The following is a 27,326-nucleotide window of genomic DNA, read 5'->3' as shown; positions in this document are numbered from 1 at the left end:
GCAAAGCTCCGGAAAAACATTTATGTAAAATCAGAATAATCCCGTAGTGTAGACATACCCTTTGACACCCTGGAAGGGGAGGAGATGTGACTTGGCCAGAGGGCTAAACCACAAATACAGAGCATCTTGCCTCTCTGTGAGACAGGAAGAGAAGGCAGGGTGTGCGGCAAGAGGCATAATGGAAGCATCAGACCTGGAATCAGCTAATCCCCAGAGTGACCAGGAGGAGGTGCAGCAGCAGATCCTGTGACATGCCCCCAGTGCAGTGCCCCATGCTCGATTCTCCAGTACAGGAGTGGTTTGGGGGCAAGTTAGCTTCCGTTTAATGTAACAGTTTCTATTGCTCCCCTGGGAGGGCTGTGCATTGTTGCCTCGGTGCCTGCAGAGTTCTTTATTCATTTCTAGGATTCTCCTGTACTTAGACACAGACTCTGCAAAGTCACAGCCACCCAAGGGATAGAGGGGGTACCTGATCTGTGTCCTCCCAACCACAGAGACCCAAACGGTGCAAAGAGCTTACAGCTTGCTTTGCCGGGAAGCCTGACCCAATTCAAGGTGTTTCTCTAAGGCCAAAGAGGCAGGGTGTGGTGACTTAGCATGTAATTTTGCTGATTGCATAAACTAAAGCCCTGGAAGCTGAGGGATGTCCCAGCTACCCTGTGAGACATGTCCCATATGGCTGGAGAAAAGCAGAGTCACCTGGGGGTCCAGTAACCAAGATGATGATGACACTAGGATATCAGCCACTCATAGGTCATTCATATCTATTCCAGAAACCTTTCTTGTGCTTTCTTGTGGCTGACTGGCATGGGGGAAGTTCTCTCCAGCTCAGAGCCCAGCCATGAACACTCTCTTCCCTTCCCTGCACCATTACACTAAGACAAAGCTTCTGAACCACCTAAAGACAATGTTACCAAGAGTTTCTTCTTCTTCTGATGCTTCATGGGGATCCCGTTGTGGTACCACTGGTAGTGTGGGGCTGGCACCCCCAGAGCAGCACACTGCAGCTGAAGTGGCTTGCCCACCTTTACCTCTGGTGCAGTGGGATTGAGGACTACGACAGGTTCTCCTTGCCACAGCTCAGGGAGCAGGCCTGGAAAGCAACATTACAACTGAATGAGAGAGCATTTCTTTGTTACAGTGTGATGAAAGAGCATGAATGTCTCCTCAAATCAGAAGTATGCACTAAAATCCAGAAGTCTGAACTCTCCCTATGTGTTTTGCTTCCCCTCTAAGGCGTGCCATGCCTCTCAAATGCTTTAGCTACCCCCTAGCAAGCCCTCTCCATCCACTATGCAGTTTCTGGAATTACATCTTCTATTCTACCCCACCCCACCTTCCCAGAACAGCTCATGGCACAGTCTGCAACACCCACCTTCCATCAAGATGAACACACCACCACCCTCAGTAGTACCCCAGGCCCTGACTTCATGCTCATCTTCCACACAAGATTTAAAGGTATCTATGCCTGGCATTCATAGATTCCAAGGGCAGAAGGGACAACTGTGGTTATCTAGTCTGACCTCCTATTGAGCATAGGCCAGAGAACTGCCTCAAAACAATCCCTAGAGCAAAGCTTTTAGAAAAACAGCCAGTCTTGACTGAAAAATTGCCAGTGATGGAGAATCCACCACAACCTTTGGTAAACTGTTCCAATGGTTAATTACCCTCACTATTAAAAATTCACTAAGCTTGTCAATCACAGTTAACACCTGTGATTAATTGAAAACAAAATTAATACGTTCATTTTTTAATGAGTTAATTGCATAGATCTGGGTGGAGAGGGAGGCATCTGTGGTGGGGGGCTGAAGCACCAGCCAGGAGCTTGTGGAGGGTCAGAGCTAGGAACCCTAAGGGGGCTGAAAGGAGGGGGTCACCATTTTTTTTGTTAAAGTCCAAATGGGATCACCAGCACAAAAGTTGAGAAACACTGCCACAGATAATAGGGGGCCTAGTGGGCTCAGCCTCCCTACACCCGCTTTACCCTCCCCTGCTGTAGGTCACAGTCCATGAGGTAAAATCCACCCTCCCTTGCAAACAGGGGCTGGGCTCACTCAGCTGAAGGGAGTTATATAAAATAATAATAATAATTCTACATTTGTCAATTCAACTTTCATGAAAGAGATTGTATAAAGTGAATTGAATACGTTTTCTTTTATTTTTACAGTGTAATATTTGTAATAAAAAATAAAGTGACGTTGTACATGTCTGTTGTAATTGAAATCAATATTTGAAAGTATAGAAAACATCCAAAATATTTAAATAAATGATATTTTATTATTGTTTAACAGTGCGATTAAAACGGATTAATCACAATTATTTTTTTAATCTCATAATTAATCATGATTAATTTTTTTAATTGCTTGACACCCCTACAATTTACCCCTTATTTCTAGCCTGAATTCGTCTAGCTTCAACTTCCAGCCATTGGATGGGTGTAGACCTTCTCTGCAAGACTGAAGAGTCTATTAGTAAATATTTGTTTCCTATGTAGATACTTAGACTGTAAACAAGTCATCCCTTAACCTTTGCTTCGTTAGATTGTAGGAGCTTGATCTATTTAGTTTATCACTATTCAGTATGTTTTTTAATCATTTAATAAGTCTCATGGCTCTTCTCTGAACTCTCTCCAATTAATCAACATCCTTCTTGAATTGTGAGCAATAGAACTAGACACAACTTTCCAACAGTAGTCATATCAGTGCCAAATACAGCGGTAAAATAACTCTCTTCTCAAACTTGAGATTCCCCTGTTTATGCATCCAAGGCTCACAATAGCTCTTTTGGCCTCAGTATCACATTAGGAGCTCATGTTCAGCTGATTATCCACCATACCCCCCAGATCTTTTCTGAGTCACTGCCTTCCCAGGACAGAGCCCCCATCCTGTAAATATGGCTTGCAGTCTTTGCTCCTAGATGTAAACATTTACATTTAGCCTTACTAAATTTGCATATTGTTTGCTTGTGTCCAGTTTACCAAGCAATCCAGAACACTCTGACTTACTGACCTGTCCTCTTCATATTTACACTCCCTCAATTTTGTATCATCTGCAAACTTGTGGTGATGATTTTGTTTTCTTCCCGAACATTGATAAAAATATTAAATAGCATAGGCCAAGACCCAATCCTGGCAGGACCCCACTCGAAACACACTCCTTCAATGACAATTCCCCACATACAGTTACATTTTGAGACCTACCAGTCGGCCAGTTTTTATCCATTTAATGTATGCCATGTTAATTTTATAAATCAAAATGTCAGGTGGTATCAAGTCAAATGCTTTACAGAAGTCTTTTATGTCAATGTTATTACCTTTAACAACCAAACTTTTGCATTAATTACATTACCCTCCTTTAATTCGTTATTAAGAGTCCTGTATCAGCTGCTCCATTATCTTGCCTGGGATCGACGTCAGGCTGACAGGCCTATAATTACCCAGGTCATCCCGTTTACCCTTTTTAATAATAGACACAACATTCGCTTTCTTCCAGTCTTCTGGAACTTTCCCAGTGCTCCCGGACAATGAAAAATCAACATTAATTGTCCAGTGAACTCCTTAACTTGCAATTTTAAAAGAGCTAGCCATCTGGACATGCTAATTTTAAAATGTCTAAGGGCTTGGTTACACTTGCGAGTTACAGCACATTAAAGGAGCCCTGGGCACACTAGCTCACTGCTTGTCCACACTGGCAAGGCACGTAGAGCGCTCTGACTCCAAGACTAGTAAGGCATTTGGTAAGGCATTTGATACGGTCTCACATGATATTCTTATAGATAAACTAGGAAAGTACAATTTAGATGGGGCTACTATAAGGTGGGTGCATAACTGGCTGGATAACCGTACTCAGAGAGTAGTTATTAATGGCTCCCAATCCTGCTGGAAAAGTATAACAAGTGGGGTTCCACAGGGGTCTGTTTTGGGACCGGCTCTGTTCAATATCTTCATCAACGATTTAGATGTTGGCATAGAAAGTACGCTTATTAAGTTTGCGGACGATACCGAACTGGGAGGGATTGCAACTGCTTTGGAGGACAGGGTCAAAATTCAAAATGATCTGGACAAATTGGAGAAATGGTCTGAGGTAAACAGGATGAAGTTCAATAAAGATAAATGCAAAGTGCTCCACTTAGGAAGGAACAATCAGTTTCACACACACAGAATGGGAGGAGACTGTCTAGGAAGGAGTATGGCAGAAAGAGATCTAGGGGTCATAGTAGAACACAAGCTTAATATGAGTCAACAGTGTGATACTGTTGCAAAAAAAGAAAATGTGATTCTGGGATGCATTAACAGGTGTGTTGTAAACAAGACACGAGAAGTCATTCTTCCGCTTTACTCTGCGCTAGTTAGGCCTCAACTGGAGTATTGTGTCCAGTTCTGGGCACCACATTTCAAGAAGGATGTGGAGAAACTGGAGAGGGTCCAGAGAAGAGCAACGAGAATGATTAAAGGTCTTGAGAACATGACCTATGAAGTAAAGCTGAAAGAATTGGGTTTGTTTAGTTTGGAAAAGAGAAGACTGAGAGGGGACATGATAGCAGTTTTCAGGTATCTAAAAGGGTGTCATCAGGAGGAGGGAGAAAACTTGTTAACCTTAGCCTCCAATGATAGAACAAGAAGCAATGGGCTTAAACTGCAGTAAGGGAGATTTAGGTTGGACATTAGGAAAAAGTTCCTAACTGTCAGGGTAGTTAAACACTGAAATAGATTGCCTAGGGAAGTTGTGGAATCTCCATCTCTGGAGATATTTAAGAGTAGGTTAGATAAATGTCTATTAGGGATGGTCTAGACAGTATTTGGTCCTGCCATGAGGGCAGGGGACTGGACTCGATGACCTCTCGAGGTCCCTTCCAGTCCTAGAGTCTATGAGTCTATGAGACTAGAGTGCTCCTGGTACTCCATCTTGGCGAGTAAAATAACCTTTGATGCTGTCATAAACAGATAGTTAAGGGTTAATGTCTCTCTTACCTGTAAAGGGTTAACAAACAGGGACCCCAAACACCTGACCAGAGGACCAATCAGGAGACAAGATAGTTTAAAATCTCGTGAGAGGGAAGCCTTTGTTTGTGGGTTTTGGGTTTGGCTTTGTTCTCTCTGAGTCCTGGACAGGGCTAGAGGTGTAACCAGGTTTCTGCCAATCTCCCTGCTACACTCTCTTATCTGTTCAGAATTGTAAGTAGAAAAGGCAGTCATAGTCTTTTAATTTGTTTTCTTTTTTATTTGCATATGTGTACTTGCTGGAAGTAGCTTAAATTGTGTTTCTGCTGGAGAAAGTTTCTTTCTATTGTTTATAAGTTGAAAGACCCTGTAACGTTTTACCATCTAAGGTGCAGAGATAAACCTGTTACTTTTTTCTTTCTTTTTTTATTAATAGCTTTGCTTTAAGACCTGTTTGAGTGTTTTCTCCTAGTTAAGGCTCAAAGAAGCTTGAGTCTGTATTGCCTGAGGGAGGGAATGGTAAAGTTCCTCTTTGTGTTAGATTCACGGAGTTGAATCAGGTGATCTCCTAGTGTTCCCAGGGTGGGAAGGAGCTGAGGAGGAAGGAGAGAGGGGGAAGGAAATGGTTTATTCCCCTTTGTTGTGAGACTCAGGGAATTTGGATCTTGGGACCCCCAGGGAAGGTTTTTGGGGGAGACTAGAGTCGATCAGGTGCTCTACTCTAAGTCCTGATTGGTGGCAGCCTATCAGATCTAAGCTGGTAATTAAGGTTAAGGGAATTCATGCTAATACCCATATTTTGGACTCTAAGGTCCAGAATTGGGAATTATATACTTGACATGGTGTGCAGCGTCTGGGAAAGATAAGAATCCAAAAGCCAGTAAGATTATTAATTTTGTTTTCTCTGATAGCTGCTTGTAAGCAGAGAGAAGGGTTTTTTTTTCTTTTTTAAAACTGCAGCCAGATAATTTTTTTTCCTTGCTTCGGTCTGGCTGTGAATAGATATGGCCTCAGGCAAGGGCCACTAAGTTTAACAGGGGTCTTTTGTTAGACAATAGAACTCCAGCTGTGAGTCAACTACACCAGTAGAACACACATGCAAATGAAGGTTTTCCTTTGTTCTAGTTTTATCGGGAAGGCTGATAGAAACACTCTGTTGCTTAGCAACAGAGCAGGCAGCAGAGGAACAATAATTCAGACAGTAAACCAGCAGAGGGCACCCCAACACAAGAAAACAGGAACCATGACTTCCAAGGCAAAAGTGGATGCAGAGGCACAAATCAAAGAGGCAGACCATAGGCGAGATACGGAAAAAAAACTACAAGAGATGGAGCTGAGAGAAAGAGAAAGAGAGGCAGCCTACAAAAGAGAGCAAGCAGCCAAGATGCAGACCACCAAAGACAGCTGGAACTCCAGAGGGAGACCTACCGGCAGGCCCTGGAATTAGAAAAGGCTAAGCAACAGAACACAGCTAATCCTAACAACCCTTCGCCAATGATTGTTCCACATCACAAGAAATTTCCCACCTACAAGGCAGGTGATGACACTGAGGCCTTCTTACAAAATTTTGAAAGAGCCTGCCTTGGGTACAGCATCTCTGAAGACCAGTACATGGTAGAACTGAGGCCACTGCTCAGCGGACCCTTAGCAGAGGTGGCGGCTGAAATGCCTAAGGAGAAAATGAATGATTATAAACTTTTTCAAACCAAGGCCAGATACCGAATGGGGATAACAGCTGAACATGCCCGTCGGCAGTTCAGAGCCCTAAAATGGAAACCAGATGTGTCATTCCCCTGACACGCCTACCACATTGCAAAGAATTATGAAGCCTGGATATCAGGAACAAAGGTTAACAATCTGGATGAGCTGCACCTCCTGATACAAATGGAGCAGTTCTTAGATGGTGTTCCTGAGGAAATAGAAAGGTACATCCTAGATGGAAAGCCGAAAACGGTAATCGAGGAGGGGGAGATTGGAGCCAAATGGATGGAAGTGGCAGAAAAGAAAAAACCTACTGTCAAGGGGAGCGAATACCCCAGGGGGCACACCGACAATAAACCCTATAACCGAGGGCAGCACAAGACCCCACTGACAACCAGGGCTGGCGCTACCATTTAGGCGACCTAGGCAATGGCCTAGGGCGCCAGAATTTTGGGGGGGTGCTATTTTGCCAGGGGGTGGCACGCGGGACCGGTAGACCTGCCGCAGTCATGCCGGCGGATGGTCCGCTGCTGGAAAGGCTCCAGTGGAGCTGCCGCAGTCATTTCGGCGGACGGTGCGCTGGTCTAAAGGCTCCGGCGGACCTTCCACAGTCATGCCTGTGGCAGGTCCACCAGAGCCTTTAGACCAGCGGACCGCCCCCCAGCATCACTGCAGCAGCTCCACCGGAGCCTTTCCAGCAGCAGACCGTCCGCCGGCATGACTGCGGTAGGTTGGACCCGCGGGGGGTGGCAAAATGGCCGTCCTCCTAGGGCATCAGAAACCCTGGCACCGCTCCTGCTGACAACCCAAGGAAAGCCACAGATGCCCTATTCTTCCACCTCACCAGTCTCCAGTAACCCACCTCGACCCAGTGACCAGTCAGCTGGAAGATGCTTTAAGTGTAATGAACCAGGACATATAAAGGCCAACTGCCCAAAGAACCCCAACCGAGTGCAGTTCATTACACCACCATCACACCAAAGATCCCCAGGCCCAGATGCCTCTCAAATACCCTTGGAGCGAAGGGAAACTTTGAGAGTGGGCAGAAAGAAGGTTACTGCGTGGAGAGACACGGGGGCACAAGTGTCAGCTATCCACCAATTCTTCGTCGACCCCAAATTCGACCCAAAGGCCCAAGTGACAATTTACCCCTTCATGTCACAACCTGTAGACTTGCCTACAGCTGAACTGCCTGTCCAGTACAAAGGCTGGTCAGGAATGTGGACTTTTGCAGTCTATGATAATTATTCCATCCCCATGCTACTGGGGGAAGATTTGGCCAACCAGGTGAAGCGGGCCAAGAGAGTGGGAATGGTTACACGTAGCCAAACCAGGCAAGCTTCCAGACCCATTCCTGTTCCTGAGCCATCCACAGAGGCCCCGTCAGTGTTACAAGAGACCCAGACAGGGGTAGTGGACCCGGATCCCATGCCAATGACTGAAACAGCCACAGTGACTCCAGTCCCAGACCAGGAACTGGAAAAACAGCCAGTACCAGAACTGTTGCCAGCACTGATGACAGTGCTTGCAAATCCGTCTTCAACCCCAAGGCCAGAGGGCGCCAGCGAGCCTGAACTGGCAGAAGCAGCAGACAACCACACTCAAGAGGCTCAGCCAGAGCCTGAAATACCCCCTGGTGCACCAGCGGAGAGTGGTTCACCAGCAACGGAAACAACCCCATCACCTACATTGCTTCCAGAGGGACCAAGCCCAAGTCCACAGTCTAAGGAAGAACTGGTGTCTCCAGCTTCAAGGGAACTCATAGACTCATAGACTCTAGGACTGGAAGGGACCTCGAGAGGTCATCGAGTCCAGTCCCCTGCCCTCATGGCAGGACCAAATACTGTCTAGACCATCCCTACTATCAGTTCCAGACTGAGCAGGAAGCAGATGACAGCCTTCAGAAAGCTTGGGCAGCGGCACGGAGCACCCCACCGCCTCTCAGCTCTTCTAATTGATCCCGGTTTGTTGTAGAACAAGGATTTTTATACAAGGAGACTCTTTCTGGTGGACACCAGGAAGACTGGCATCCACAAAAACAGTTGGTGGTGCCAACTAAGTACAGGGAAAAGCTCTTAAGCTTAGCCCATGATCATCCCAGTGGACATGCTGGGGTGAACAGAACCAAAGACCGGTTGCGGAAGTCCTTCCACTGGGAGGGGATGGGCAAGGACGTTGCCAAGTATGTCCGGTCTTGTAGGGTGTGCCAAGAGTGGGAAACCCCAAGACCAGGTCAAGGCCCCTCTCCAGCCACTCCCCATAATTGAGGTCCCATTTCAGCGAGTAGCTGTGAATATTCTGGGTCCTTTCCCAAAAAAGACACTCAGAGGAAAGCAGTACATACTGATTTTCGTGGACTTTGCTACCCGATGGCCGGAAGCAGTAGCTCTAGGCAACACCAGGGCTAACGCTGTGTGCCAGGCCCTAACAGACATTTTTGCCAGGGTAGGTTGGCCCTCCGACATCCTTACGATTCAGGATCTAATTTCCTGGCAGGGACCATGAAAAAACTGGGGAAACTCATGGGGTGAACCACTTGGTTGCCATCCCGTACCACCATCAAACCAATGGCCTGGTCGAAAGGTTTAATGAAACTTTGGGGGCCATAATACGTAAATTCGTCAATGAACACTCCAATAATTGGGACCTAGTGTTGCAGCAGTTGCTTTTTGCCTACAGGGCTGTACCACATCTCAGTTTAGGGTTTTCACCGTTTGAACTTGTGTATGGTCACAAGGTTAAGGGGCCATTACAGTTGGTGAAGCAGCAATGGGAGGGGTTTACGCCTTCTCCAGGGACTAATATTCTGGACTTTGTAAGCAACCTACAAAACACCCTCTGACACTCTTTAGCCCTTGCTAAAGAAAACCTAAAGGATGCTCAGGAAGAGCAAAAGGCCTGGTATGACAGACATACCAGAGAGCGTTCCTTCAAGGTAGGAGACCAGGTTATGGTCTTGAAGGCACAACAGGCCCATAAGATGGAAGCAACATACGAAGATGCACCCCCTTTGGAGTGCCCCAGCATCAGTGAGAATGAGGTGTTGCACTACTGCGCTCTGATCAGCTTCCGGAAATGTCCCATAATCTGCTTAAGTCAAGTGGCCACTCTTGTCATTGTTTTGAATATGCCTTTTGAAAGCTCCGTTTCTTACAGCCGACATGCTTCTCTGCTCCAAGACAAAGCAACCACTACTGTGGAATGCGGTGCGTGAGAGAGAGAGAGGTGTGGGGGGGGGGAAGGGGAGGTCTGCTGCTGTCTGGACTTATAAGACAACATGCTGACATGCTCTCAGCCCCCTAAAAAACCTCTTCCCCCCCCCCCACATACACACAACACACTCCCTGTCACACTCCACCTCCCAGATCCCAATTGAAAAGCATGTTGCAGCCACTTGCATGCTGGGGATAGCTACCACAATGCACTGCTCTCTATGGCCGTTGCAAGAGCTGCTAATGTGGCCATGCCAGTGCGCTGTCAGCTGTCAGTGTGGACAAACTACAGCACTTTCCCTACTGCGCTCTACAAAGACTGGTTTAACTCAAAGCGCTCTACATCTGCAAGTGTAGCCATGCCAACTTCAGTAGCTTCTGTCTAACATCCTCCTGAGATACTTGTGGAATGGCAAGTGTGTTCTCATGGCTATATGATGAGACTGCATCACCTGTCTTTTCTCCAAACACAGAAGTATTTATTGAACACTTCTGCCTTTGCAGCATTGTATTGATAATTCTATCAATTCCAGCTAGTACTCAACCAATAGCACTGTCAGGATCTTTTTGTTCCTAACACACATAAAAAACTCCTTCTTAGTCTTCTTAATTCTGCTGGCCATCAATTTATCCTTGTGATCTCTTGCTTCCTTATTGGTTTTCCACAATTCCCACCTTCTGATTTATATTCATTACTATCAATTTCCTCTTTCTTCCATTGTTATATATTAACTTCTTTTACAGTTGCCTTCCTTCCCCTCTAACCCAGACTGTTTTTTTTTAACCAATGTGGCCTTCTTCCTCAGTTGTGGGATTATGGCTTTTTGGGGGATTTAGTAAGGTTTTTCTAAATGATTCCCAACTATCATTCACATTTTTTTGATTGAATTCTTCCTCCCAGCTCATTAGGCTCATAATTGTTTTCAGCTTTGGGAAACTGGCCCAAGCACCAAATATATATATTACTGGTCTGGACTTTATTCTATTTGCACATTATAAATGTGATCAAGTCATGAACACCTGTAGCTAAACTATCATTAATTTTTAGTCCTGTGATCATCTCCTCTTATCTGTTTTATGACAAGGTCCAATAAAGAATTCCCTCATGCTGGCTGCAACATTTTTTTGTTTAGGAAATTGTCATCTATTATGTTTTGAAATTCCAGGGATGTTTGAGTCTTGGCAGCATGAGACCTCCAGCATATGCACTCAAATGAAGTCTCCAGTGGTTGCATGGCTTCTTTCCCTACACATTGTAGATAGGTGCGGGAAGGAGCCGGCCCTCCTGTCCCTATTGTGATTTGGTGATTAGGCAGACACTAACTAGTAACCCATTTGTGCTTTATCTGTTAGTTCAGGGTGTTAATTTTGCTCCCTCTCTCATAGCTTCAGAGACTTCTATTATCCAAATCCCTTTGCTGAATTACGGGCACACAGCCCAGTGGGTATAGACTCTCTGGGAGTTCTGGAGTGAGTGTTATAAACAGGAGACATGGAGATCCAGAGCAACACGCTCAGGGATATTGACACTGATTTAAATGGTTTGGGAGCACAGAGACAGCTGTCTGACTTTGGCAGATGGCAGGATCACATTGCTGGACCCTGCTTTCCCTTGATACCTTGTGATGGGCTGGCATGGCCTGTTTCCACTGAGGATATCCTCTGGAGGGTCTCTGTGTTCTAGGGAAGGTGAGTTCTCACTAGCGGTACGTGATGTTAGGATTATAGATATTCAAGCCTGTCTGCAAAGGCCTATACTTTAAGAATTTATTCTTATCACTTAGCTAGTTATAGAGGTACAAAACGAGAATCAAAATCAGTCCACCTGTTTATAGGCCTCTCACTATGATAGTCTAAGGCCTTGTTCTTAGGCTAAGGCTTTTGGCCTAAACAGCAGGGGCAGCCATAAGCTGGGAAATGACCAGTCATGTCCTCACCAGTCACACTGAAATAAGGCATTTTGGGCTGTTAAAAGCTGATCCAATCTATCCCCTCAGAGAAAGAGAAGAGCCTAGAAGAGTTAAAGAAAACTAGTTGGATAGCATCCTGTCTGGAAAGAACTCACTTATCAAAAGCTGGGGTGTGAAATCCTCATTTCTTTGTTGTTCTATCACTATAGTTCCTATTTCCCTATTGTTTATATGTATAAACTCTGTCTGGTTCTGTGATTGTTTCTGTCTGCTGTATAATTAATGTTGTTGGGTGCAAACCAATTAAAGCAGTGGGATATAATTGGTTAGATAATCATGTTACAATATGTTAGGATTGGTTAGTTAAATTTCAGTAAAATGATTGGTTAAGGTATAGATAAGCAGAACTCAAGTTTTACTGTATAGACTGCAGTCAGTCAGGCTCGGGGCGGGGGGAATTGGAATCATGTTTTGCTAAGGGGGGAAATGGGAACAGGGACACAGGCAAGGCTCTGTGGCATCAGAGCTAGGAAGGGGGACATCGAGGAAGAAACTTGGAATTATGCTTACTGGAAGTTCACCCCAATAAACATCAAATTGTTTGCACCTTCGGACTTCGGATATTGTTGCTCTCTGTTCATGCGAGAAGGACCAGGGAAATGAAAAGGTGAAGGAATGGGCCCTCTAACACGCAGGCTGTGTACGTGGGGGAAGTAAGAGCTTGTACCTTTGGCAATGTGCGGATGGACCTCTACTCTCACCCAGTTAGAGAAGGTGACGTTTTGTGCAGGTTATTGATTCGGCAGATGTACAGTCGGGTTTCCATTTGCAGTGATGAGCAAATCTGGCTCCGTGGCCCCCACAATCTGGCAGCAAGCAGACTGAAAGAAAACGGAACCTGTGGACATGGCACAAAGTCCTTTCTCTTCACCAGTACGTTTGTAACCTAAAGGCACCAGCAAGCTCTTGGAGAGAGACATTATCCTACAGACGTGGCAGAATCTCCCTGCTTCAAACCCCTTTAACCAGACTGATGGATGATGCAGAGGTGGGTGCAGGGGAGAGGAGCTCATTGGACAGCTTCTAGCAGCAACTTGCCATTGATGTGCCATGAGCAAACACATCCCACTTCCCCCCATTCTCTTTGCTTTTGGTTTCCTAGCCTCCTGGTTCCAAACCTGGCCGGCTCCAGAATGGACCCATCTCTATTATACCATGGCTGTGTAAGCAGTACGGCAGGCTGAAGCAGCCCTGTCCTGGTGACAGAATGGATAAGAATGAGCCAGGAAGGCAGAGCAAGCAATCAGTTATTGCCAAGTAGGGAAATGGGGCTGAGATTCCCAGCTGCATGGATTCATCCTGCTGGTTGCACTGCTGTGAATGCGGAGACAGTGGGGGGGAGGGCTCCTATTCCTGCTCTCCTGTGTGTTTGTCAAACCTGTCCAAGCAGCAGGATTCATCCTAGCAAAGATGACTGAGCTAAACTGCTCCATTTAACTGGCTTCCTTTCCCGCACCAAGACAAGTATTTGGGGTGAGCATGGGACTGCACAACAAGCCTGCCTGAGGTGGATGTGAATGCCAAAGGGATGTGAATGCGCATGTCTGCATGTTGGTGGATAGAGTTTGCAGAAAGAGTGGCTGTTTCCAATGTTTTAATCTGAAATCAGATGTTAACAGCAAGTGTAGTAGAGCAGCCCGCGGGCAGGGTGGAGTAGGCCCAGGCCCAAGAGGATGCAGTGTCACTGTTCCACCTGGTTCTCAGCACCTGTGCCCTGCTCTGCTTTATCAACAGTGGGGGCCTGATTTGCTGCTGTCTGACCCCTTGTGTCACTTGATGTCTGTGCAGCCTCAGGGTCAGGCTTTTACCCCTGTGGCAGTGAGCAGTGGGGACTGGTTTGGGAGCTGTGCCTAGGTGCAGCACTGACTCCAGATGCCAGGCAATGGAGAATCAGGCCCTGAGAGCAGAGACTCCCGGTCTCTGTTGCATGCCCAAGAGAAGAGGCTGCCATCCTGCAGTCACTTGACCCACCAGTGAACCTTACTGTGCCTTGTCTCATACCTTCCTACTTCCCCTGCACACACCTTTTCCTTCTCTAAGCTGGCTTGGTCCAGCTCTCACTACCTCTTCCTTGGAGGGCTATATCTTGTCCCTCTGGCTCCGCCTCCCTAAGTGACTTCACTGGCCCTGCTGTCCTTGGAGCTCTGCTGCCTCCTTTCCTCTCCCTGCTTCCTTGTTTGACCACCAATGCATTAATCCCTCTCAAGACACAGGCAACTCCCACCCCATCCCCAGCACTGCTCTCTGTTCTCCCAGTGCCTGCACATTCCTTCTCATCCCTCAGTGCCTCTCATTCCTCTTCAGTCCCTCCCTCTGTCACAGCCCCCCAGTCTCTCCCTTGCCCTCAGTCTCCTTCAACCACACTGGCCTCTTTTGCATTTGCTGACTCCGCTGTCTCGGCTCCACCCCCAGGCTTTTACGCTCCTCTGGCAAGCACCTCTTCCTGAGCTGAGCACCTCTGGAGAAAAGCCAGCAGCTGGGGATTTCCCCCTCTGCTCTTTTCCCTCCAGTTCTGCTGCCTTCCTTGCTAAACAAATCTATTTTTCATTGAACTGCTCCTGCACCTCCAGCCACCAGCACCGTTTCTTCTATCTTCAGCTCCCGGTCCAGCCCTCTGCCCCTCTCTGTTCTCTACCAACTTCCTTGCAGACAGTGCTAGCACAAACAATCAGCAGGCTGCCCTGCCACATGCCAATCTGATCGGCAACTGCTGCTCTTACCATCTTCCTTCAGCCCCTGCACATAGCCCCTGGATCCAGCTCACTCCCTACTCTTGGCCACTCAGTCTTTCAAACATGGCAGCTTTGTACTGACAGGGCTGAGGGGGGTTCTCTGCCCATCCGTGTAACTGATGCATGTGGCACAATGGTTGGAGTGGGGAGTGGAGCCTCTGTCTTGCAGTCGCAGATGTGCTTCCCCTCGCCTTACCTGGTACTGGTAGAAACCACTGGTACTGTAGGGAGGTGCAGGCTGTGGCCCTACATCGCATCGTGAGGGAGTAACCGACAGGGATGGAGGCGGAGGCCGGCTGCTCAGTGATCACAATAGCTAGAGAGAATCAGATGCAGAGTGGTAATGGTAGCCAAGGGAACAGAGAGAGGAGCAGCAAAGTGGCCTGGTGCTCTGGGCCCTAAATATTTAACCTGTTTTCCCTGGAGTTGGATGGCCCAGCATGACGCAGGGTGTTCTTTTCCCAGGCCAATCTGTAGAGCTAGATTGAGCCCTGACCCTGCAAGGGCTGGAAGGGAAGGGTGATGGTTGGATTCCTCCCTCATCTTGTGCCCCACACAGTTCTTGACCTTGAGACGCCATAGACACCTGGGTGAGAAGCCACCTCCATGGGGACAGGCCAGGGCCCTGGGCTCATCCCTCTCTGTGCCACTTCACTCAGTTGGCCAAGCACATGATGCTTCATCATCTGAAGGGTGCTCCTGCACTGTGCTGAGAAGCTCTGGAAGGGGCTGTGTCCATCTGCTCAGGCTGATGCTCCTTGCCTGTAACTGCTGGCACGCCTTCTCAGTAGCTGGGGTCTAACATGTTGCCATCACCACTTTTACAGTGTTTAAACCTCTGGGCCACAGCATCCAGAGCTCTACGATTTGTATATTGATCTTTTGAACAGTAGGATACACTGCAACTGCACATCGGGTGTTGTTAAAGATGGCCTGCAGAAATGCTCCATTACATCTGGCTAATCAGCGGAGCACCATACAACAGCTCTCCTGGAAGCACCAGTGGTGGCTCCATCATTAAGGGTTCGGTTAAGTTTTGGGAGAAAAATAACAGTAGCATCAACCCCCAAACATTCAAAAATAATGAGTCAAGCCCCAGAAAACATGAGATGATTTTAAATATTGTGAGATCTCAACAAAACACATTCAGTGTTATTTTCTTTGCTTTTGGTGTTGGAGCATTCCTGGCTCATATTGTCCAGCTTTTCTCTGCAAACCAGGGGGGTAGAAACTTGGTTTCTTATTTTAAATGGAACCTGAAATTCTCCCATAATCACATGTTCCAACAGCTGGGGCTTTGGGAAAAAGCGTCAAAGAGTGTGCCACACCTGCAGCACGGCAATACAGATGTATATTTAAACTCATTTGTTGCGCTTTGGGGGTGGGCAGAAGAGAGAAATAGCTACTATGGATCACAGTGAAGGGAGCCCTAACCCCTCTGAACATGGTTGAGTGCTGCTCACCTTTTAGCATTGCTTAATCAGCAGCTTCGTCTTCCACGGGCAGAGGCACAAGGCTGGCGTCAGCAATTAAGTGCCTCACTCCCTGGCCACTCTCCCGCTAGGAAGCAGCACCTCCATGGAAAGAGACATAGAGTCTATGTGAGAAAGGAAACTTCTGGCCCACATGCCAGCATATCAAAGCAGAGAGACAGCTGGCTGTTGCCATGTTACCCAACACAAAGGGCCCACAGGCCAACTGTGCACCATGAGGTTCTTAGTAACCAGCACAAAGATTGTTCCTTTGGTGACCTGTTGCTGCAGCAGCATGCTGGGGTAACAAAAGCAGATACATGCTCCCTCTACCCTCACACCACCCCCAGGCAGGAGAAGGTAGAACAAGGGCAGGTGAGGGGCACTGCAGGATGTCGGGGGCTTTAGCTTTCCTGGGTGGGGAGTGTGCTGTGCTTGGAGGATGGGGCAATGGGGTGAGTTGGAAATGTGCCAGGGTGGGGGATTGGAGAACCCAGAAATTGGGGACTGAGAGCAGCCAGGGCTCCCCAGAGCTGTGCCCAGCTAGGGAGGGGGCACCAGAGCTATGCAGAGGGAGAGGGGCCTGTGCTCTCCCAGGGGAGTGGGGAGGCTGCCTGATATCTGCCAACGGGAGCACAGGGGCAGATGCTAAAGGAGGGTTGGTAATTTTGGAGCTTGGACAGAGGGACGCCAGGGAACCATTCAAAGAAGTGGGCTGGGTAGCCAGGGCTTCCTTCCCCCTGCTCATCTCCCCATAGCCTTGCTTCTACCCCCATTTCCCTCCCCACAATCTCTGCCCCACCTGCCCTCCCTGCTCAGCTCCATCCCTCTGCCATTCACAGACCTCAACAGGACAAGCCCTGGAGGACTGGGAGCCAGGACTCCATGCTGCCCTGCCTTCTCCCCTCCCCCCTTTGTTTCCTCCACCCTGCAATATAGGGTCAGAGTCCAGCTGAGAAGGATGGGGGGCTACAAAGGAGTCAGATGCAGCTCCCCAATCCCAGGTCTGTTTTGTCTGATCTGTGGAGTAGTTTAGAGCAGCCGTACTGCACCAGCACTTCAGCCACATCCCTGACACGCTCACTGTGCCGGGGTGTCTGCTGCTGGCAGATCTCCTGGTTTACCCACAACACATACTGCCATGAGGGCACAGTCTGTGTGGCAGGTGAGGGCTGGTTGGCTATGGTAGCAGTGATAACAACTTTCAGGAAGATGCAGTGGAGTGAGGAACTCCCTGGTTTCAGAGGAAGCTCTCCAGGAAGTGCGTGGCTCAGTGTGACATGAGCAGCAATGTGACGATAACAGTGGTTGCTGCCAGTAGCACACAGATCCATGTGGCATGTTCCAGGAGTAGAAATACACAGAAATCTCTTATTCTTTGACGATTTTGGTGCATTTCTCAAAACTCCCATTTGGGCCAACCCGACACATCCAAGCAGCAGGGATAAATTGTGAGGGCTGTCCTGGCATCTCTAGGTGCACCCCTTCCACCAGCACTCCCAGGGCATGGGATGGAGGACCCCGGCATAGACTCTGATCTTCAGCCTCACATTCACATTTGAATCTTACTAAAGCCCAGCTCCCAGCTGTGCTCAGCACTGCATCCATAGAAAGCAAATCCTCCTTCACTAGCATTGTGGCTTTTAACATATGAAATTTACCAGGAGAACTGTAAGCCTCACTGTAGGATAAGTCTTGCCACGGGCATCACCTCATTAAGGTACTCAGATGCTATGGTGCTGGGCCCACAGCAAGTACCTAACCAGATCACGCATGCACATGAAAGAAATGATGGCCCTGATCCTGCAAATATAAAGGCATGTGAATAACTTGCCACACTGGAATAGTCTCAGTGAACTCAAAAGGACTATGTACATGTATATGAAATTACTGGTGAGCCTAGAGGTTTGCAAGGTTGTGACCTATGTATGGGCCTTACTCAAGCTGCTTTCTTGAACCTCTACAACTCTTTTGTGTATGTGAGAAAATAAAATCTTTCATTTCAATGGCAGATAGTGTTTGCAATCCTTCTAATCCGTAGGACCGTTACTTTACCACCGCCTGCAATTTGCTCTAGATCAGGGGTAGGCAACCTTTGGCATGCATGCCAAAGGCGGGACGCGAGCTGATTTTCAGTGGCACTCACAGTGCCTGGGTCCTAGCCACCAGTCTGAGGGGCTCTGCATTTTAATTTAATTTTAAAGGAAGCTTCTTTAATATTTTAAAAACCTAATTTACTTTACATACAAAAATAGCTTAATTATATATTATAGACTTATAGAAAGAGACCTTCCAAAAGCGTTAAAACATATTACTGGCATGTGAAACCTTAAATTACAGTGAATAAATGAAGACTCGGCACACCACTTCTGAAGGTTGCCGACCCCTGCTCTAGACAATGCCAGGTGGCATGGGTAGCTGAAAAAAACATTGCTTTAGTTGGTTATAAAATCCTAAGAATAATATTTCAAACCAGACCTGTAGGTTTCGCCCTGCCTCAGGCCCCGGCAGAGCATGTGTGACGCTGGTTCCACCTAATAAATGAAAGTATCATTTCTCACATATTAACGCTTTCACATCCCTTTTAAGGCTCAGAAGATACCAGCATTCAGCCTCCTGTTAGATATGCAGCTTCAAAACTTTGCTAGAGGAGCCCAGATGCCCCATTCAGCCCTTTGCAGAAAGACAGAGTCTGTGACTGTCACCAAGTCAGAACAAAGCAAACTCTAGCTTAGCTGCAATTTCTAGGATGCAGGCTGCATGAGGGATCATAGAAATCTCCTTTGTGCCTTTCTACCTTCACCACAAAAGAAAATAAAAAGACCCACAGATGTCAAAAAGGACAGTGATTCCCCTGGGGAAAACGCCAGGGAACTTACCAGGTGTTCAGCTTCGTAACCTGTGGGAGAGCCACTTTGCAACCTGCTGCTCAGAAAGTTCCTGGCTGAACAGTGATCCAGCACTTCCTCATTTCTGCAGTGGTTTGGTGAGGAGTCTCACACCAGCACAACAGGCTGAGTCACTAGCCAATCCCAAAACAAGTCCAAGCCCTGAAAGTGAAACTGGGGAAAAAACTTCTCTGAGTGCAAGTGAGGCTCCTCCCTCCTGGTGAGACTGAGACATGTTTGCTAAGGAAACAGATCTGCTACCAGCACTGGTCCCACACAAGCAGAGATCTCAGCATAGGCAAAGTGAACAAATCTTCCTGCCAAAGGCTTCCCTGGAAGGGAACTTCCCAGATAGCATGACAGCCTGCCTATGAATCAGCTCTCAAATTTCCTTCCTCCAGTATTTCTTAAAGGAGCAATAGCAGCCATTAATCATAGTACTGCTCCTTTCTCTTCACAACCGTTACACCTTCATCCTCTCTGCTGTTCCTGCCCACCACAAACAGCTGCCCTGTAGCTAAGCCATCACTGCAGCCAGATAATCAGGTTAAAAGGGGAGGAAACCATCATCTCTCTTTTTAAAGTACTTTTATTTTGCAGCTTTTGGACTGTGTGTGGATTCAGAAAAGGGATGGGAGAGGCCAAGCCAGAAAAAGAACCAGAGACAGCTGCATCATACTTTTTGCTAAGAATCATGGGAACATCAAAGGGAAGCGTGAATCAAAAGAATCTGGAGCTGATTCAGGAACTAGTTGTGACTACAGCTAGTTTAAAGCAATCAGGGGCCTTAGGCTCCTCCAAAAATGGGATGCCAATAGCTCTGCTCCTCTAGCCCAGACTTGGTTGTGGTCTCACACACACCTCTTTTGGAGGGCTGGTGGAAGGGGACCTCGTTCCCCCGAGAGAAACAGAGGCAGGAATAGGGGAGGCCCTCAGTGTTTATTCCAGCTGCCAGGGCATATCTGCCGGGGAAGATGAGCCATCTGCTGCACTCATTCTTTCCTGCCACACAGAGTCCTGTGTTGGGGTGATGCTGCTGGTGGGGTTGTCCAGAGCAGTAGGCCTCAGAGTTAACACCCCTAAGCACTATTGTTTCAAGCTCTCTGCAGACTTGGGCAGATGCTACAGCAGTTACCTTTCAGGTCATGTCGTCAAATGGTCTATCCCAACCATAGGTGCTAGAAACTATTAAAAAATGAAACTGAGATGAGATGATGATGTAATCATGTCACTCCTATGAGCTAGGGCCCTAGTTATGCTTTAATCTGACCCTGGTCTCAACCTCAGAATTAAGGGTGAGTTGAGTCGTTCAGTTAAAGCAGGGATTCAACCTCTTAGCTAAGTAGCCTCCCAAAATCCCAGCATTCACTCTTTGGGCACAGAATGGATTTTCTGAGAATTTGCAAGTTAATTAGCTAATTCATTTAGCAATTAAACATAATTTTAAAATGGGTTCTGTAAGGGAATTTAGCCTTCCGTGTCAGTCTATGTTTTGTCCAAATGATCTCAATAGCGAAAAAACCAGACTCCGCAAACTTCCATGTAGTTACTGAAAACTCTCTGAAATCCTGCCTGTAGGTTGTATCTGAAGAAACTCGACTGGAGTTACAACCAGAGTGAACATCTTAGTATATCTCATAGTTCGGATTGTAGCCGAGAGCCAGGGCTCTGTCAATAGCTCAGGTCTAGTTAATTTACATACTGCAGTTCATTAAGTTGAAATGAGTCAGCTCCGTGAGCATATCAGAGTTGGGTTACTTGACCCAAGCTGTCACCACTCCAAAAAGTGCTGTGGCCACATGCTGGCTTCTGTAGCCCATCAGACAGAGTCCTGGTCTGAGGGGCTGGGTCAGGTTAATGGCCTTGGGACTCTTCTGGGCAAGATGAACAGCACTCTCGGACCATAGAGACATCAACAAGGGGCCACGAGTGGGAGGATATGGGTGCCCCCACTATGCCCTAATCTTTCAGCAATTCTGGGGATACCATTCTGGTCCATCACTTTTTTGAACAAGTCCCTTCTCTGCCCGTCTCATGATGACATCATGCAATATAAAGATTGCCTGCAGAGGTGCCCATGAAATTATTAACCTGCACCCTTCAAACCCCCAGCCTCCTCCCCATGCAATCCCCCAAAACCCTGCTGCCCACACCTGACTTCCAAGCTCAAAATCCCTAGAACAAACCACAAGCCCTGATGCCTATGCCCATCCACCACACCAACAGTAAAAATTCCCATGCAAAGGGGAAGTAAGGTGGAAAATGCCTTGGCAGATCCAAGCTCTCCCCAGACTGGAGGAGACCATGCAAATGGTATTCCCAAACTGAGGGGAAAGCAACATTTTCTCATTATTGCCATGGAGACTCGAATTACTACTGTCATAAACAGATGGTTAAGGGTTAATGTCTCTTTTACCTGTAAAGGGTTAAGAATCTCAGTAAACCTGGCTGACACCTGACCAGAAGACCAATAGGGGGACAAGATACTTTCAAATCTTGGTGGAGGGAAGTCTTTGTGTGTGCTTTTTGTTTGGGTTGTTGTTCGCTCTCGGGACTGAGAGGGACGGGACATCATTCCAGGTTCTCCAAATCCTTCTGAATCAGTCTTTTGTGTTTCAAAATTGTAAGTAGTAGCCAGGCAAGGCAGATTAGTCTTATGTTTGTTTTCTCAACTTGTAAATGTGTCTTTTTGCTGGAAGGATTTTTACCTCTGTTTGCTGTAACTTTGAATCTAAGGCTGTGGGGGGCGGGTCCCTCTGGTCTATAATAATCTGAGTACCCTATAAAGCATTTTCCATCCTGATTTTACAGAGACAACTTTTACTTTTTTTCTTTCTTTAATTAAAAGCTTTCTTTTTAAGAACCTGATTGATTTTTCCTTGTTTTAAGATCCAAGGAGTTTGGATCGGTGAGAAGCCTCTCAAGGCAACCCAGGGAGGGGAAAGTCTGGGGGGAAAAGGAGGGGGATGGTTAATTTCTCCTTGTTTTAAAACCCAAGAAGTTTGGGTCTGGGTTCCCCAGGGAAGGTTTTGGGGGAACAGAAAGTGTGCCAGACACTAAATTCTGGCTGGTGGCAGCATACCAGACCTAAGCTAGTAATTAAGCTTAGACGTGTTCATGCAGGTCCCCACTTCTTGTACTCTAAAGTTCAAAGTGGGGAAAAAACCTTGACAACTGCAATAATTCCTTGTTATGTTTCTCAGCTCCCCCAGATCCTGCACCTGACACCCCATGTCCCTCACAGCCCCAGCTTACAATAGCCTCTGCTTTCACTCTGCCTCGCTACCCAGCCACATGCTCCAAGATGAATTCCAAGCAGGGTACAGCCAATCTATCTAGACATCAGTAAAGCATTTGATACAGTGCCAGAAGGGAATCTGTTAGTTAAGACAGAGAAGATGGATATTTGTATAAGAATTGGAAAGTGGGTATGGAACTAGCTAAAAGGGAGATGACAGTGGGTTGTGCTGAAAGGGAAATGATCAAGCTGCAGAGAGGTTACTAGTGGAGCTCCTCACGGCACTAGTCTTCAGACGGATCTTTAATATTTTCATTAGTGACCTTAGCACAAAAAGCAGGAGTATGCTAATCAAATTTTCTGATGACACAAGGTGGGGAGGTGTTATCAACACAGAGAAGGATCATACAAGAAGAACTGGATGACCTAGAGGACTGAAATAAAAGAAATGGGGTGAAATGTAATAGAAGAAAGTGTAAGGTAATGCACCTGGAGACTAGTACCAATAATTTCTGCTAGAAGCTGGGGGCTCATCGTTTGGAAATGACAGAGGAGGAGAAAAACCTGGGTGTATTAGTCAATGGCAGGATGATGACGAGTAAGGCTAAGATTTTGTTGTCATTATTTTTAGTAAAAGTCATGGACAGGTCATGGACAATAAACAAAAATTCACAGCTGGTGACCTGTCCCTGATTTTACTAAAAATTACTGGGGTCAGGGCTAAGTAGGGGAGAGGAATGGAGTGTGTGTGGGTGGACCATCTGGCCGAGCCCCCCGTCTTGATGGGGGTCACATCCCCGTTCCAACGGCCACAGTGTGGGGGCACAGCCATGGGGGTGCACAGTCCCTGCTGCTGCAGGACAGGGGTGTATGATCCCAGCTGCAACCCTGCCCAAGCTCCAGCGGCAGTCTTAGGAAGCTGTGAGGCCTCCTCTGCAGCCGCTAGGCAGGGTCGCATGGCCCCCACTGAAGCCCCCAGTGGAAGCTGCAGGGCTGGGGTGCAGTGGGGGGCACACCCCCCGCTCCGGAGATAGCCGTGGCTGTTGCATGGGGTGCACAATGCCAGCTGTGGCTCCTGCCAAGCCCTGGCCATAGCCCTGGGAAACCGTGAGGGGAGCATGCAGCCCCTGCTGCAGCCCCCAGCAGAAGCCACAGAGCTCGGACACAGCAGGGGACGCAGCCACGGGGAGTGCACAGCTCTTGCTCCAGAGCTGGCTGCAGCTCCTGGACAGGGACATACAGCCCAGCTGCAGCAGCTCCCCCCATCCCCAAGCCACAGGGCAGGAGCTGAAGGATACTAGTTCCAGCCCCAGTTACAAGGCAGGGGTGCACTATCGTGCCTCCAGCCCTGGCTTCAGCTGCTGATAGCTGAAGCGAAAGACGTCACAGAGGTCTGGTAAAGTCGTGGATCTGTGACTGCTGTGCCCTCTGTGACTAAATCATAGCCTTAATGAGCCACCACCAACGTCATGGAGCAGTGAAAGAGGCAAATGCAATCCTAAAACGAATCAGGCAAGATATTTCCAGTGAAGGTAGGAAAGTGTTATTACCATTGTACATGGTAAGAGCTCATCTGGAATTCTGTGTGCAGTTCTGATCACCCATGTTCAAGAAAGTTGATTTCAAACTGAAACAGGTGCAGACAAGAGCTGCTAGGATGATCAGGGGAATGAAGAGTCTATATTGTCAGAGGAGGCTAAAAGAGCAGAAATTGATTTAGCCTAGCAAAACGAAAGCTAAGAAGACATCCAATTGATCTCTATGAATAAATACATCAGGAGGGAACACCAGGGAAGGAGATGAGCTACCAAAGCTAAAGGACAACATTGGTACAAGAACAAATACATATAAACTGGTCATGGGTAAACTGAGGCTGGAAATTAGGAAGTTTCTAACCATCAGAGTAGTGAGGTTCTGGAACAGCCTCCCAGTAGGAGTAGTGAGGGCAAGAAAACTAACTGGTTTTAAAATGGAGCTTGACAAGATTCTAAACAGGATTACATGACGGGTTGCAGGTGGGATTCAGTGAGTCATGAGATCCCTTCCAGTTTGGTGTTCTGATGTTCTTATTTCACATGGGCAAGCCATGTTGTAGTCATGCGAACAGCATGTATGTATTATTACAAGTCAAACAACTGCAGCAAATGCAGGAATCAGGGTGGCCTGCACGAGCAAGACTGCAGCAAGCATCTATATCTGTGCAACGTCTCACAATGGCACTAGCAAAACTGTATATTCTGAAGCAAAACTAAAATACTGCTGGCGTAGGGATAACATACAAAAACGACCATAGTCTTATGGTGCTAAAGAGTTAGGCTGCAGATTGCAGGGATGGGTGGGTGAAGTTGTTGCAAAGACACATCTATTCTATGCAACTGAATGGAACCAATAGCTCTGCATCCAGTTTATATTGGTTCAAATGTTGGTCCACTGTTGTGGAATGATGCAGGGGAAGTTTTCATTCAATAGAAACCTCAAATGGTCAGTCAGATTTCCGGGCAAGGCAAATGTTCCATGCCCACTCTGGTTGTTCAGTAATCTCCTCCAATCATTGATATGCTCATCTGTTTTCAGACAATGAAATATTTCTATGACCCAGGTGCATGGTTTTCTATCAGAGGCCTGGAACAACTTCTCTTTTCCGATTTAGGATCTCCAGCAGATTCACATCCTCCAATGCTACCACAGCTTGAAACAATTTAAAAATCATCAACAGCAATTTTCTGCTTCCCATCCCTTTCCCCCTAGGCCTGCAAAAGCCCTTGCCAGATCTGGCAAATGTGCCAAATCTGCCAGATAAAGGTACAGAAGACACTTGCCATTGTCTTGCTGGGAAGCAGGAACCCTGTCACGCAGCAGGCATCAAGTGAGAAGGTGTTGGGACAAAATTGAATGTGACATAAAAGTTGCAATTTTTGCTTTGCTATGACACAGAGAGTGAAATGGAATTAACTTGTGCCCAGGAACAAAAAAATAATGTATTATCTCACTGCTTTCCAGAGCCCTCAACCCCAGTGGAGAACAAACTGCCCTAGCAGAAGTCACTTATCGTGAGCCACGACTGCTGAATCTTTGCAGGAAGTGGCAAAGGAGCCAGCACAACCTGCTGCAGGAAATGCAAAGGGATTTTGCCAGGAGGTTGGACAGGCTTGGAACTGGAGCTGAAAAACGGGCCACAGCAGAGAAGTTGCTGAAGAGGGAGGAGAAGATGGCAATGGACTACCTGCAACATGACTGAGAGATGAAGGGGAGAAACTGGGGAATGAAGGAAAGAGATAGGGAACAACAAGGGGAATGTTTGAGAAACTCTGAGATGCTTTCCCAAAAATCTCAGGATTCATCCATTATGAACTCAAGCCAGTCAAGGTCACTCCAGTTGTTTTGCTACCATGCTACTTACTATGCAATGCAGCCAACGGGGTACTCGGCATGGAGGCTGAGCCAGCCCATGCCTAATGGAGATGCACATGTAACACTGGAAAGACACTGGTTATCAGCAGGCAGGATCAAATCTGGGACCTTTGGAGCTAAATGCTTGAGCCTCTACTGCATGAGCTAAAAGCCACATTGCTCTAAGCTAAGGCTGTAGCAGACTCATTAATCTCTAAATGGTCTCAGTGCCACTAGAGAGGACAGAATACCACACCCAGGAAGCGTGTGGGTTACACACAGAGTCAGCAGCACCCAGTGCACTCCACCCCCATGCCAACCTGGGGTAAAAAGAACACATATGCTGATGAGGTACAGTCACATTACATGTGACATTGCATTTCCATGTCTTTTCTTTTTTGCAGTTTTAATTTTTACTTTTGGTTTTCAGTTTTGTTCATGTTTGGGATGTTTTGGGATAATATTGCTTTTGATTTGCACCTGTTGTGCCTTTTTGAATTTACATTTTAGTTTTTGGCAGCTTGACTGTGTTCTAAACCTATAATAAATTAGGTTGGACAACATTCCTCTAATGTGTGCATTTCAAAATATAACATGTGGAACATTCATATAGAGAAAGAATGTACTAGTCTCAGATTTAAAATTCATGCCAATGGCACAGAGCCAGCCAATACAGGAATTACGTATATTCTCCACCTACCCTCATCTGTCATATTAACATCAAATATACACCTAGAAAGTAATAATGTTGTTATCGTATTACAACATCTCTACTTCCAAACCAAGGATGTTAGAACATGTGTTGTCCTTTATTTACCTGGACCCAGCCCTCCTTTCCAGATGCGCACAGCCATCTTGCCTTCAGTCAACTGAAAGCACATCCCACCAGCATCCCATATCTGCTCAGTGTATAGTCATCTGCCATGTGCTGGTAAATCAGAGTATGCCTTTCTGACCCAAGGAATTAGAGAGTAGGCTGGGTGTGCCAAAATTAAGGTGGGGATGCATGCCCCATTGATATCCATATTATCTGGTGGAACGAAGTACCTGCTTCCCACATTCAAATAGATGGGTTCTCCAGAATCTTGCATGATGCACTTTGCCAGTGCCTCCAGCATAGGTGTCCATGAACCTCCCTCTATCATCCACCAAGGCCTGTGTAAGGAACAAGTAATATCCTTTCCTGTTTGTATACTCATGTGCACCTTTGGGGAAGACAATGGGTACATGTGTGCTATCATTGGCTCCACCACAATTTGGGAGCCCCATCCAATGAAAGCCTGTGATTATTCTGGGGACATTGGCCACCTTTGCCACCTATGAATGAATGACAACAATAATTGCCTGGCAAACATCCATCACTACTGAACCGCCAGTTGACCTGATACCAGCAAACTGTTTAGCCACAGATCTGTACCAATCCAGGGTAGCTAGCTTCCATACGACTATAGCAACCTGCTTCAAATGACGAAGGGCTGAAGCGAGCTCCTCAAATAGCTCCAGAAATGTGGTCTTCCTCATGGAAGAGGTAGGATGCTCGTGGTTGGGGATCCCCTACTGAGTGGAACAGAGGCATCCATCTGCTGCCCTGACATGATGTCCTGGGAAGTGTGCTGCTTGCCTGGTGCCCACGTCCAAGACATTACGGAAAGGTTGCCAAGGCCCATCCATCCCTCTGATCTCTACACCATGCTGACATGGGCACTAATGAAAGTGTCACATATGACGCTGAGCAGATCAGTTGTAACTACAGGGCTCTGGGAGCAAAGGTGAAGGATTTGGGG

General features: G+C 47.0%; 1 protein-coding gene across 1 annotated transcript in view; it reads right to left on the bottom strand.

Annotated features, from left to right (window-relative positions):
* The window catches only part of LOC115658813 (mucosa-associated lymphoid tissue lymphoma translocation protein 1-like), a 69,586-nt gene extending 50,476 nt beyond the window's left edge, over positions 1-19,110 (bottom strand). Inside the window, 7 exon segments of the mRNA XM_030578265.1 lie at positions 915-1,093; positions 12,490-12,546; positions 12,549-12,585; positions 12,587-12,660; positions 14,751-14,870; positions 16,018-16,128; positions 18,906-19,110. Coding sequence (XP_030434125.1) covers positions 915-1,093; positions 12,490-12,546; positions 12,549-12,585; positions 12,587-12,660; positions 14,751-14,870; positions 16,018-16,027 — 477 coding nt within the window. The 5' untranslated portion in view covers positions 16,028-16,128; positions 18,906-19,110.
* Between the last annotated feature and the right edge of the window lie 8,216 nt (positions 19,111-27,326).

The sequence above is a fragment of the Gopherus evgoodei genome, chromosome 10 (assembly GCF_007399415.2).
Source record: "Gopherus evgoodei ecotype Sinaloan lineage chromosome 10, rGopEvg1_v1.p, whole genome shotgun sequence".
Classification (NCBI taxonomy): domain Eukaryota; kingdom Metazoa; phylum Chordata; order Testudines; family Testudinidae; genus Gopherus; species Gopherus evgoodei.
This window is presented reverse-complemented; position numbering and strand designations above follow the sequence as displayed.